The 14773-nt window shown below is 39.9% G+C and overlaps 1 protein-coding gene across 1 annotated transcript; it reads left to right on the forward strand.

Moving 5' to 3' along the window:
* Positions 1 to 2530: 2530 nt before the first annotated feature.
* On the forward strand, positions 2531 to 4580 carry LOC138369731 (piggyBac transposable element-derived protein 4-like). Its single transcript, XM_069333170.1, has 3 exons — positions 2531 to 2620; positions 2661 to 3905; positions 4161 to 4580. Exons 1-3 carry the CDS (start codon positions 2531 to 2533, stop codon positions 4578 to 4580), a joined length of 1755 nt encoding a protein of 584 aa, XP_069189271.1.
* The last annotated feature ends 10193 nt before the right edge of the window (positions 4581 to 14773 follow it).

The raw sequence follows: 14773 nt of genomic DNA on the forward strand, positions 1-14773 counted from the left end.
GCAAATTCAGCTAAATACTTTCTATTTGGCGTTTGACTTGCTCTACTTGTTACAACTTGCAAGTAGGTTTCTAGTTTAATATGTTCAACTGGAGTTTGTTGTGACAGATCATGGCATTTATTAATCTGCCTTGTTAAGTGACCCTTAAGTCGTTTTGGGTCCTTTTCAGTTTTGTTTCTAGATCAGCTGTGTTGACTGCTTGGTTGGAATTTACAGGGCCTATTATATTGTTCCTAATGTAAGTAGGGTACTTGCTGATAATCTTGAGCAATTACTAACGATAGTAGCCAAGGGTCAGTTTTATATCTCCAGGCTAAAATACTACCTCCTTCGAGGTTATTGTACATAAACCCGTAGGCTGCTCAGCCTTAGGGGTCAAGAAGCGAAAAATAAACGAATTATGTAAAAATTACTTATAAATGTTAAACAAATCTCTAACTTATTATCTTCAGTGTCGTGAAAGTTTCATTAAAATATTTTCAGAAATTTATTTTAGACGAATTTTTTAAACCGAAGAACGTTTTGTTGATAAGGGGAACAGCTCCTAACAACAGGAACTGAAGAATAATGCAGTAATAAAGAGATACAAGCACCTGTCCGACGTACAAATAAGAAGAAAAATAGTTAGAAGTTTCCACTAGGAGGATATGCAGCTGGTGCCATTATATCATTGCTACGTAATATATAACAACACACATAGTAAGGAGTAAGTATGTTATTTTGCTCTATTTTGTTATACATCATATAAATACATTGCCCAATGTTAATATCTGTTACTTGCACCAATGTCCCCAAATATATTTTTTTAGGGGAAATTTATTTTTTCTTTTTTTTTCTCCTTTGTTTATTATCTAATTTTGGTGTAACTTCTACATCCTGGAGAGTGTATAATTGTCCCTACCTATGTGAAGATAAAATTAAATTGGTCAACAAATAAATCAGTTACAACTTGCAGAACTTTGATTTTTTTGGGCTCACTTTTTCACAGATTTCAAGCTCAGTTTTCTTTGCCTCTTTTGGTGGTTTCGATGATTAGGGACAAGATCAGGACTTTTCACTTACATAAAGTAGACCCCTAAATATATCCCCTATATAATTTTAATTATTATAATTACCTTTATATTTGTTTTTTTTTTTTGGTTATTTTTTCTTGACATCATTTCAACACATATTGACCGACAACTTTCACATATTTGAGTATGAATGTTAAACAATGCTTATTAAAACATACTAGAAAATTAATGAATACTACATTATTCATTGTCGATAACTTCAACTTCAATTATGACTATAAATAGAGTTTCAACTGTAATAAGCATAAAAATATCGAGTTTCTGATCTATTCGAACCATATTTACATATAAAGTGCACAGTTGTCTGTTCAACAATCTCATTTGAATTGATTTTTCATAAACCTAAACTTCATCTAAACACATATTGACCTATAACTTTCACACACTCGAGTACAAATCCCAAGAAATGTTTACTAAAACATACAAGAAAATTCTTTAATTAGAACTACCATATTAATTTTCAATAACTTCAACTTCAATTATCTCTAAAACCGGAATTTCAAATATGAGACCTGGTAAAAAATTAAGCTTCTGTCCGATTCCCACCATATTTACACACTATGTGCAAAGTTCTTAATTCTAAGGCATCCATATACCTTAGCATTATTCGAATTATTCATTTTCAATAACTTCAACTTCAATTATCTCTAAAACAGGAATTTTAAATTTGAGACCTGATAAAAAATTCAGCTTCTGACCGATTCTCACCATATTTACATTACTTCCCCCCCCCCCCTCCAAAAAAAAAAATATATAGGTATACGTTAGGGATAACTGTATAACAGACACTGTGCTCCTTAACTGTCTAATAGTAGGTTCGACATATATATGTATGAGATTGGGTGGACATAAAAAGGAGCTGCCTCATATGGGCCAAAAGGCCTTCTGTAATTACCTTCATTCTTATGTTCTTCTAACAAACATATATATTGTGGAACCTATTGCCCATATAAAAGTAATAAGGCCCTAATATGTTCCTCATTCATCAATACAACCTTATGAGACAAAGATAATAGAATCTGAAATCTGTAAATATATCTGCCCCAAAAAATTAGTCACAAATTCTGCCACCTATTATTTTGTTATATATGTTATATAACATTATTAATATTACACTTTCACCCGGGCATGACGCAGCATTGCGTCATCCGTTTACTGTCTGCAATGCCGGGGATGACGCAGCATTCCGTCATCCGCTTTAAAAATTCGCCAAAAATCAGGTTTTTATCTGATTTTTTTGGGACTGGGTTTAAAATGCGCGCCGATGTCTTCCCATTTTCTTTGTTGTGCCTAGTGACCCGCAGGCGGCGCGGCACACGCCGTCGGCCCATTGTTTTTGCTCCACTGTTGTGACCGGTGTCACCTCCCCTCGCGTCTCAAACGTGTGAACATTTCAGTTATTTTCCGTGGCTATATTTCTTACTGCGGCTTTAAAAACTATCTATGCTTACTCCACGATGGATAGTGATCATGAACAAGGCCCTTCCAGGAAGAAAATTGCGAAAGAAAGGCGTGAAAAGCAGAAGCTGAGTAGTGTACAGGAGCATGTGAGACAAGCATGTGAGACTAACTCCCTCTAAGTTTCAGGCTGTATTTGACGATTTGTCTGGGTCATCTAGTGATGAAACTGATGTCGGTATTGATACTGATGCAAGTAGTGAACATTTAGAAACAGAAACGGCCGATGAGGATTTTGATAGTGATGAAAGTGAGGAGTCTGACGTCGAGACCGCCACTCGTGCACGGCGCGGTACTGGAGCTCGTGCCAGAGCCAGACGTACCACACGTACCACACGTACCCCAGCACCAACAGATTCTGATGATGGATGGTGTAGTGACAATACTGAACCCTTTGTGGACAATTTTACAGGTACACCAGGCTTGACTGTTCCTGTACCTTCCACTGTTCTTGGTTTCATTCAACTCTTTCTGATTCAAAAATTGCTGAAATATGTTGCCTATGAAACAAATTTATATGCTTCCCAAAGTAAGGCAGGTACTGAGCAAAGGACAAAGCACAGATGGCAACCAGTGACAGTGAAAGAAATTGCTAGATATTTGGGACTGACGATCTTGATAAGTATTTGCCCGTTGCCAAGACTTAGAATGTATTGGCAAACAGGCAGATTCTGGCACATACCATGTTTCAACACCTTCATCACTGGTAAGCGATTTGAAATGATTGCTAAATATTTCCATGTTTATAACAATAAGTCCATACCACCAGGCCAAGGAGTTGACAAACTTATCAAAGTTCGCTCACTCATGCAATATCTCCTGAATAGATTAAAGAGAATATACATTCCCAATAAAAAATTGAGTTTGGATGAAGGGACAATGCCATGGCGTGGCCGTCTATCTTTCAAGACCTATAATCCCAATAAACCAGATAAATACGGAATAAGGCTCTACATGCTAGCTGAAGCCACCAGTGGCTACATTTATGATTTTCAAATCTATTCAGGAGTTGGGAAAACGACGATTGACACAGTTATGGCCTTGATTGAACCACTGAAGGATAAAGGTTACCATTTATATATGGACAACTATTACAATTCGGTCAGATTGAGTGAGGCACTGCTTCAAGTAGGGGTATACACCTGTGGTACCCTCAGACTACAGCGTGGTGCACCTAAATCTCTTCAGATGCAAGCAAAGGGTAAAGTGCCAGTAGATAAAACTTTATTCAAACGCAAGGACAATACTTTCATAATTTTGTGGAAAGATAAACGAATTGTTTCACTCATAACAAATTGCCACAATGCAGAAACACAACAGGTTCAACGCAGAAAACGAGTACGGAATCGTGATGGAACAACCTCAGTGCAGCAGGTAACTGTCAACAAGCCGAATGCAATCTGTGACTACAATACAAACATGAAAGGTGTTGATCACTTTGACCAAATGATCAAATATTATCACTTCACAAGGAAAACACACAAATGGACGAAAAAAATGACCTTTTATTTTGTGCAAATGGCTATCTACAATGCTTTTGTGATGTGCAACTACTATACAACAGATAGAAGGAAACTGACATTACTCCATTTCCATGAATAAGTCATTGCTGCACTATTGTTCTATAAGTCAAGTAACTGGCCTGAGGAAGATGATGACATCCCACATGCTGCTGATGTCAATGCCACTGGAGCCAATGTTGCAACACCAGGACCATCAACACCCAGACCTCCAACAGCAGGACCTTCAGGTGTGAGGCGCCCACTATTCACTTCACCTGTACCTGCAGACTTACCTTCATCGTCTGAGTCAGAAGACGAGGCTGTGATTATCACTAGTGGTGCTTCTGCTGCAACAAGACCCCGTATTGTGGATAATCCATACCGCCTCAAAAGAAACTTGTCCCATACCCAAGTAAAGATACAGAAGCGTCTGAGGTGTCGTGTGTGCAAATTGTCGGGTAAAAGGAAGGACACACACTATAAGTGCAAGACGTGTGATGTGGCATTGTGTCCTGCACCATGCTATAGTTACTGCACCATGCAGTAATGCTTGCCCACCATCCACTCCACCTATACAAAACATGGGTTGACCCTGCAAGAAACGTTTTCCAGGAGCAGGTGGAGTGGGTAAAACAAATGTTCAACCCATGTCATGTTCAACACACAACACTGAGGTGGTAAGTACAAAAATTTTTATTATTTTTTTTTTCATACTTTCCCGTATTGTACAGGCAATGTTGTTCTTCAATTGGCCCTTATATGCACTATCCATCTAAAGAATTCTATTAGGAACATTTTCATACCTAAATGAGCGCTGTAAAACGAAAATTGAGATTATCACCAGGAAATAATACTAAACATTTGTGGGCGGGAATTGGGAGTGTAGCTGGAAGGCGTCTGAGCGCTCACTCATGGCTAACACATGGCTCGTCTTCAACTCGTCGGCGGTTGGAGCGTGACCAGGTTTTTTATTTTATATGCTAATGTTACTCTAGAGAATTCTATTGCGAACCATTCAGACCAAAATGAAAGACCTAGAACGAAAATTGAGGTGACCAGAGTGAAAATAGCGAAAACATTTTATCGAGTTTGCGTGCTCCTGGGTAACTCGTTCGCACTTTCTCTGTTTGCTGTGGGTAATTAGCCGGGCTTTTGGAGTTTATATGCATTTAGTGCTGTAGAGAATTCTATTTCGAACACAATGATACCAAATTTAATCTTGTAGAACGAGAATTGAGGTGACAAAGTTGAAGAGAGTATACACTTTTCGGAATTAACGCGCGCTCCCGTGAAACGCTGGGACCCAAATCGTATCGTTGAGGGGGTGACGCGCGGGGTGCGCGATTTAACACGTTGACCAATTTCGTTACAACTTCACATGCTTAGTGACAGATATGCGTTCTCCAAGATGTAGAAGTCACAACAAAATCCGAATAGAAACAAAGGAGAGAGAAAAAAAAGTGGTTGTCAGTTTTTTGTACAAAGGGACATAAGAATATTGCCATTGCGCAATGTATTTAAATGATATATAATAAAATATGGCATAATAACATACTAACTCATAATGTGTAAAATCTGGCCCTCCAGGTGGCACCAGCTGCATATCCACTTTGTATACCCTCCTTACTACTACTTGTCTTCTTTGTGTGTCGAACAGGTGATTGCATCTCTTTATCCCTGATTGCCAGTAAATAGGTGTGTCCCTGTAGGAGTACTGCAAGTTAGCCTTTCTTTATCGTGTTTAGTTGGTACAGAGACACTCATTAACACTAAACGGTGATATGATTATAGGTATATATATAAAATATGAAAATAATTATTGATACACAACACAACTTGTGCTGGTATTGATCCCACCAGATATAAGGGCCTGCATAATTAATTAATGGTGTTAGGTTGTTCAATATTTAGTACAACACTAGGCTATGGTAATATAAATGGGACTAGGTTGATCAGTATTTAGTTGAACACTTGTGAGATATCTGGGGCTTAACTCATATATTCAATTATTTACTTATTGGATTTAATAAATCGAAGGACCACCCACTTTTGAGAAAAGAGGGAAAACTTATAGAAGTGATCATTAGAATAACACTAGAGAACCAGTGTCTATGGATAATCATTAAGAGAATAATCACTTGAAATAATGAATGGAATGTATTATTAATTAATTAAAGTCAGAGCCTCAAAGACCTACATTGGGGGGTATTTCTAGAAATTCATATATATCTAGGAACCAGTGTGGTTCGCCACCAGTTCATTGTTGAGTAAAGGATATAATTAATCTAAACTACTATAGATTCAAAATATGAGAACTCAAATTGTGAATATTAAAGATCATGAATTACTGAGCAACAGTCAGAGCAAAACACATTAATTACCAATCATCATTTCTGGTAATAATCTATTCAATGTAAAGATTCTACAGGAATTATATAAGAATCAATAATCATATTAAATAAATTTGTACGAAAAAATGTCTTTAAGACGATTTCTGTAACATCATTTCGTCATTCGTCCTCGTGGTCACAGGATCTGCACAAAGAAAGAACTCGAGGTGAATATCACGAATGATGAGAAACAACTTGATGACTCCTCGTATACATGCTGAAATTAGAGAAATTTAAGTAGCATTTGAATAGGCTACGTTTTATTTTCAATATTCATGAAAACGGAGGAAATTGTCGAAATTTTACTAACGTTGTATATTGGGTATCCTCGCTATATGACGACAGACTACTCACAAATATATAATCTAGGATGATGCATCAATCGAGAAACATATACTTAACATGAGCGTATTAAATACTGAGGTCTGCCGAAACCGCGTCAGCCAGTCCCTGGCGTCCACTGCCGTGTACATGTAATTACGGGTCTTGGCTTCAATTGTTGAAACGTTATTAACTGGCTGAGCACTATAGAACACGTTAATAAGTAATTATTAACTATTGACCGAGTATCAACGTAATTCTTGCCGATAAATTCCCCAGTCACTACCACGTGTCTCCCCACTCTTTACGCCAGGGATGCCTTCTCTCGCACAATGGCGTCGCTGCCTTCCTCAACCCGTCTCTCGCATTCACCACAGAAATTATTAATCACGAATAATTCTTTTCCGCGCAATTATGGATGTAATACGTTAACGAGAACTGGGTTGCAATTGTAGGGATTTAAATATTATCATATTCTCGTTTTATGGTGTTAAACGAGAAATGGAGAAGAATTTATTTTCTCCATGGCATTCACACGTAACAGAGAAAACTGCTACTACATAACTATTTCAGTTAATAACTCTCGGTTTTAGATTATTGGGAGTTATATTATCCGTAGGTAATTATTACACGGCATACTGATAATTTTAGAGAACCACATTCAATTCTCTAATCCATTGGTAATAAATGTGTCTAACTGGACATTATCTGACGCAATGTTGCTACTTGATTTCATGAGAATTCTAGCATTAATACGCAGATGCAATGGTTAATTTATGTTGACACTACCGTTAGTGAAATTAGTAACTACTGTAGTTAGTATATAATGATAATGATTTATTATAATACAATAGTAGTTTATTAGTGTTGGAAATTTCCAACAACACTTGTCAATGGTAAAATGCTTCCCTTAAAAGGGGTTGGGATCTAGCTACTAGAATATTGTGTAATAGACACAAAGTGCAAAATATTTTAATTGGAGTTTTAGTTTATATTTTAAATACTTTTCTTCTTAGATAAATAATATACACAATTGTTGTTGGTAGCCTCTCATTAACCACCGGTGTTATTTTGGTAGTAATAATTATTTTATTAGTGACTTTTCGCGAAATTAAACACCACAATCTAGTAGATAAACTCTGTAAAAATAAAGCCACAATTTGGTTTTATTTAATTTATGTGATAAAACTTCATGGATATCACACTCCACGAATTTGGTGTATAAGCTCCACGAAACGGCTGTGAGTCTAGGCTACTGACCAGTCTATGACTGGCGATATGTGTTTAATATATTATTGATTCATTGGACTGGTTTATTTAATTTGATGGACCAGTGTGATCTAGGATCATTAAGTACCCATCTAGGTTCAAAGGCTTGTAAATTATATTTGTTGCTCAAGATCCAATAATTTCTGTATTTGATGAACCAGTGTAGCATTTCTGGTTCATCCAGTTCGAAGGTCCATAAATTATTTGGGGGAAATCTACCTGTAATTGATTTGATTAATAATTATAAAATTAAATAATTGTATATATTACATTTCAGCAGAGTGCATTTTATAACTTTTTTCACCAGTAAACTTCCCTTCACACATTTTGGGGGGTTTTATATTTAAATCTTACCATAATTAAACGGTAGACTTAATAAATAACCCCTGGGAGGCGCTTGCCTTAATAGCCTTCAACACCACCAGGCGCAAGAAATTATATTATTAAAAACTTTTGTTTCATCATATAAAAATGCTCATTTGTGTTCCCTGATCATGGGAAAATCAAAATCAAATCGTAAGTGACATATTTTGGCTGCAATAAAGCGGTAAAGTCTGGCAAAATTAAAGCGTTGACAGTAAGTGTCCTCTGACAGTCTTCTCTACCTCGCGGCAGGCAACAGTTGACACAACGACATTATTACCTAATTATTTCAATGTCTCTGATTTTTTCTCACTTTTTTTGCAGTAATATAATTCAATAGTGTGTAATGTGTTATATTTATATAATAAAAATGTGTAAACCAAATGTACTACTAATCTGGTATGGTGTCCAAACAATATAGTGGCCGCCAATACCACAGCCAGCAGACCATGCTACCTCACTCACCAAAAATCCTCCTCCCACTATACTGTTTATGCTGTTAATACGCTATACACACACACACGTTATATATACGTATCTACATGTTTTATTCAACATAATTGTACAACAAAGCTGGTATGATGTCCAATCAACATAGTGGCCACAAGAATCTGCATGACAAGTGACACAGCAGGCGACAGCCTCACTCCCTCCTACACCAACACCTCCCTCACCAAAATGTCTCCTCCCAGCATATCCTTTTACTGTTATTACACTATATATACACAGGTTATATATAGGTATATACATTTGTGTTCACCATAGCGAACCACAAAACTGGAATGGTGAGTCCAAACAACAAGAGTGAACTGCCACTCCCAGCCAGCAGACGCCATCTCCCTCACTCCTTCAACACCTTATTCGCCAGCATTCCTCCTCCCACAATACTGTTTGTGCATTAATTAAACTATATCCACACGTTTTATATAAGTATCTTAATCTTTTATACACCATAATTGTACAATTAGGCTGGTATGGTGTCCAAACAGCATAGTGGCCACAATACATGACATGACATGTCACACACCAGCCAGCAGACGACAGCCTCACTCCCTTCCTCACCAAAATGGCTCCTCCCATCATACTCCTTTTGCTGTTATTACACTATATATACACGTTATATATAAATATTTACTTTTGTGTTCACCATAGCGAACCACTAAGCTTGTATGGAGAGTTACCACACAGGGCCACGAGGCCGATGTTTACATATTTGTATCAAGGTATAATTGGGCTATAGAGAACAGTGATACAGTAAATTAGTGAACGGTAACACAACAGGCGAAAGCATACAGCATACTGAAACAACCAGCAGCACCGATCCACTGACACTCAGTGGAAGAGTGGGACTCAACACCACGTGGAGAGACGACGAATCCACTGATGTTCACGACATAAGGACATCATTATAAACTCACATGGTTGGGTGAGCGGGACGGTTTTGGCCGGTGAGTACTGCCTGCTCCTGTCAGTTACCTGATGTACAGTAAGGTTAATTATAAGAGAAATCTTGTTCAGTTTATCATATATATTTAGACTCACAAAGTGGCTCATTCTGGGTAGAAGTGTGACACATAGGAGACCCTCGTGACACTCACACTCACAAGCAAACACATACACAAGCAAACACACACACACAAGCAAACACACACACACACACATACTCGAGAAGGGATACCGAAACCAAAAGGTTAGCATACCGAAAGGGAAACTATGAGGAGATAAGAAAATGCCTAGCAGATATAGCATGGGAAACAGAGCTCAGGGAAAAGACGGCCCAAGATATGAAGGAATACATCACGCAAAAATGCAAGGATGCAGCAAACAAGTTTGTCCCAGTCCAAAAGGAAAACAGTGAAATGAAGATGAGAAACCCATAGTTTAATCAGAGATGTAGGCTAGCTAAGCAGCAAAGTAAAAGGGCATGGAGAAACTATAGGAATAACAGGACACTGGAGAGCAGAGAAAGATACCAGAATGCCAGGAATGAATATGTTAGGATGAGAAGAGAGGCAGAAAGACAATACGAAAATGACATCGCAAGCAAGGCAAAGACTCAGCCTAAATTGCTGCATAGCCACATCAAGAGAAAAACAACAGTAAAGGAACAGGTTATGAAATTAAGGTTAGGGGAAGAAGGATTCACTACAAACGACAAGGAAGTGTGTGAGGAACTGAATAAGAAATTCCAGGAGGTCTTCACCTTAGAGCAAGGAGAAATCCCAGAGATAAGAGAGGGAATAGCTAACCAGGAACCACTGGAAGAGTTTGAGATTACCAACGGGGAAGTAAGGAAGTGTTTACTAGAATTGGATGTGACAAAGGCTATAGGTCCAGATGGAATCTTCCCTTGGATACTAAAGGAAGGAGCAGAAGAACTGTGCCTCGCGCTCTCCATGGTGTATAACAAATCACTGGCAACAGGGGAACTGCCAGAAATTTGGAAAGCAGCTAACGTAGTCCCGATATACAAGAAAGGGGATAGACAGGAGGCACTGAATTACAGACCAGTGTCCCTAACCTGCATACCATGCAAGTTGATGGAGAAGATTGTGCGTAGAAAGCTAGTGGAACATCTGGAGCGAAAGAACTTTGTAACACAGCATCAACATGGATTCAGGGATGGCAGGTCGTGCCTCACAGGGTTACTTGAATTCTACGTCCAGGCAACAAAAAAAAGGCAAGAAAGAGAAGGGTGGGCAGACTGCATATTTTTGTATTGTCAGAAAGCCTTTGACACAGTGCCACACAAGAGGCTAGTGAAAAAACTGGAGATGCAGGCTGGAGTGAAAGGGAAGTACTCCGTTGGATACAGGAGTACCTAAGTAACAGGAGACAACGAGTCAGTGTGAGGGGTGAGGTCTCAGATTGGCGAGACGTTACGAGTGGAGTACCGCAGGGGTCAGTCCTTGGACCTATACTGTTTCTGATATATGTAAATGATCTTCCAGAGGGTATAGAATCGTTTCTCTCAATGTTTGCCGATGATGCAAAAATTATGAGGAGGATTGAAACTGAGGACGATAGTAGGAGGCTACAAGATGACCTAGACAGACTGAGTGAATGGTCCAACAAATGGCTGTTGAAGTTCAACCCGAGTAAATGCAAAGTAATGAAACTAGGTGGTGGAAATAGGAGGCCAAACACAGGATACAGAATAGGAGATGAAGTACTTAATGAAACGAACAGAGAGAAAGATCTAGGAGTTGATATCACACCAAACCTGTCTCCTGAAGCCCACATAAAAAGAATAGCGTCTGCGGCAAATGCGAGGCTGGCTAACATCAGAACAGCGTTCAGGAACCTGTGTAAGGAATCATTCAGAATCTTGTACACCACATATGTAAGACCAATCCTGGAGTATGCGGCCCCAGCATGGAGCCCGTACCTTGTCAAGCACAAGACGAAGCTGCAAAAAAGTCCAAAGGTATGCTACTAGACTAGTCCCAGAAATAAGAGGCATGAGTTATGAGGAAAGGCTGCGGGAAATGCACCTTACGACACTGGAAGACAGAAGACTAAGGGGAGACATGATCACAACCTACAAAATCTTCAGAGGAATCGACCGGGTAAACAAGGATAAACTATTCAACACTGGTGGGACGCGAACAAGTGGACACAGGTGGAAACTGAGTACTCACATGAGCCACAGAGACGTTAGAAGGAACTTTTTCAGTGTCAGAGTAGTTAACGGATGGAATGCATTAGGCAGTGATGTGGTGGAGGCTGACTCCATACACAGTTTTAAATGTAGATATGATAGAGCCCAGTAGGCTCAGGAATCTGTACACCAGTTGATTGACAGTTGAGAGGCGGGACCAAAGAGCCAAAGCTCAACCCCCGCAAGCACAAATAGGTGAGTACACACACACACACACACACACACACACACACACACACACACACACACACACACACACACACACACACACACACACACACACACACACACACACACACACAGACACACACACACACACACACACACACACACACACACGCACACACACACACACACACACACACACACACAGTAAAGGGATGGAGTAAATCAAAATACGAAACGGTTTTTACGTATGTGAAACATCACGCCAGCAACCGGATACCCCCCCCCCTTCTTTCCCACCCCATCTTACCCAAAACACTACCCTATGGGAACTGGCTAGATAGCGGCCTTTGACACTTAGTTGACAACTGTTGGACAACTGACCATTGACCATACCTCCAATTTCTCACCCTCCTCCTTCTCCCTCTCCCCCATTAAACATACACAAATAGATCTCTTCTGTTCCTCTCCCCTTCCTCCTAATATCTCTTCCCCTAACCTCCCCATACACACACTCCAGTGTTTGTGGTTTTGTGTGTACAGTGTTTTTAGTATAACAAGTAGTCTTGGATACTAGCTAAAGAAAGTAAAGAATCTTGACGAATACGGCTCATGTAGGCACTAGTTTCTGTCACCTTAGAATCAAAAGATCACACCGCCAATCCCCCCACCACCATACACCATCCACCCCACACACAAACACACACACACACACACACACTAGGAACTTTCTGAGCCAGCATGTCAAGGAACCCACAGGAGTGAGAGGCAATGATGAACCAGCTGGACTCGACTTGATATTCACCCTGAATGAGTCAGAAGTAAGGGAAGTCAAAGTTGAAGCCCACATAGAAATGAGTGACCACAGTGTACTGACTTTTGAGTACTTGGTAGAGGTAGGGATAACCTATCCAAGAATGGGATCAGAGGGAAAAAGACTAAATTACCGAAGAGAAAAATATGACGAGATGAGGAACTTCCTCAGGGGAATACCATGGGAAACAGAACTTAGAGACAAGAATGTGCAGGACATGATGGATTGTGTCACCCAGAAGTGCCAGAAAGCTGCAGACAGGTTTATTTCCGTCCAAAAGGAGAAAAACGAAAACAACAGAAAAACCCACGGTTCAACCAGGAATGCAAGGTAGCGAAGCAACTGAGTAAAGGAACATGGAGAAACTACAGAAATAACAGAACACCGGAGAGCAGGGAGAGATATCAGAGGCCCAGAAAAGAGTACCTCAGGGTGAGGAGGGAAGCAGAGAGATAGTTTGAAAATGACACAGCGAGTAAAGCCAAAACCCAGCCATAGCTGCTCCACAGCCACATCAGGAGGAAAACTGCAGTGAAGGAACAAGTGATGAAACTGAGAAAAGGGGAGAACAGATACACAGAGAATGACAAGGAGGTGTGTGAAGAACTCAACAAGAGATTCCAGGAGGTCTTCACAATAGAGCAAGGAGAAGCCCCTTCACTGAATGAGGAGGAGGCAAACCAAGCAACCTTGGAGGAATTTGACCTCACCAGTGATGAGGTCAAAAGGTGTCTGTTGGAGCTGGATGTGACAAAGACTGTTGGGCCTGACAGAATCTCACCATGGATACTAAAGGAAGGTGCAGAAGCACTAAGTGTACCACTCTCTATGGTGTATAACAGGTCACTGGAAACTGGAGATTTACCAGAAAGTAGGAACACAGCTAACGTAGTCCCAATATACAAGAAGGGTGACAGGCACGAGGCACTGAACTACAGGCCAGTTTCCCTAACTTGTATACCATGCAAGGTGATGGAGAAGATCGTGAGGAAAAGGTTCGTAGAGTATCTGGAGGGAAATAACTTTGTAACACACCACCAACATGGGTTCAGAGATGGTAAATCGTGCCTCACAGGTTTAATAGAATTCTATGACCAGGCAACAAAAATTAGGCAGGAAAGAGAAGGGTGGCCCGACTGCATTTTCCTGGACTGCCAAAAAACCTTTGACACAGTACCCCCATAAAAGGCTGTTAAAACAGTTGGAGCATCAGGCAGGAGTAAAAGGTAAGGTGCTCCAGTGGATAAGGGAGTACTTAAGCAACAGGAAACATCGAGTAACGGTGAGGGGGGAGACATCAGAGTAGCGATATGTCACCAGCGGAGTCCCACAGGGCTCAGTACTTGGACCCATCCTGTTTCTAATATATGTAAACGATCTTCCGGAGGGTATAGACTCGTTCCTCTCAATGTTTGCTGATGATGCAAAAATTATGAGAAGAATCAAGACGGATGAAGATAGACAGAGACTACAGGATGACCTGGACAAACTGGAGGAATGGTCTAGAAAATGGCTGCTAAATTTAACTCAGGAAAGTGTAAGGTAATGAAATTAGGCGAAGGGAGCAGGAGGCTGAACACAAGGTATCATCTGGGAGGTGAAATCCTGCTAGATTCAAATAGAGAAAAAGATCTGGGAGTTGATATCACACCGAACCTGTCCCCAGAGGCCCACATTAAAAGAATATCATCAGCGGCATTTGCTAGACTGGCCAACATAAGAACTGCCTTTAGAAACTTGCGTAAGGAATCGTTCAG

This window comes from Procambarus clarkii, chromosome 29, assembly GCF_040958095.1.
Source record: "Procambarus clarkii isolate CNS0578487 chromosome 29, FALCON_Pclarkii_2.0, whole genome shotgun sequence".
Lineage (NCBI taxonomy): Eukaryota > Metazoa > Arthropoda > Malacostraca > Decapoda > Cambaridae > Procambarus > Procambarus clarkii.

Coding starts and splice junctions, on each gene's coding strand:
- LOC138369731 (XM_069333170.1), top strand. CDS start 2,531: ATGGATAGTGATCATGAACAAGGCCCTTCCAGGAAGAAAATTGCGAAA. Junction 2,621..2,660: donor TGAGTAGTGTACAGGAGCAT/GTGAGACAAGCA, acceptor TCTAAGTTTCAG/GCTGTATTTGACGATTTGTC. Junction 3,906..4,160: donor GAACAACCTCAGTGCAGCAG/GTAACTGTCAAC, acceptor TTGTTCTATAAG/TCAAGTAACTGGCCTGAGGA.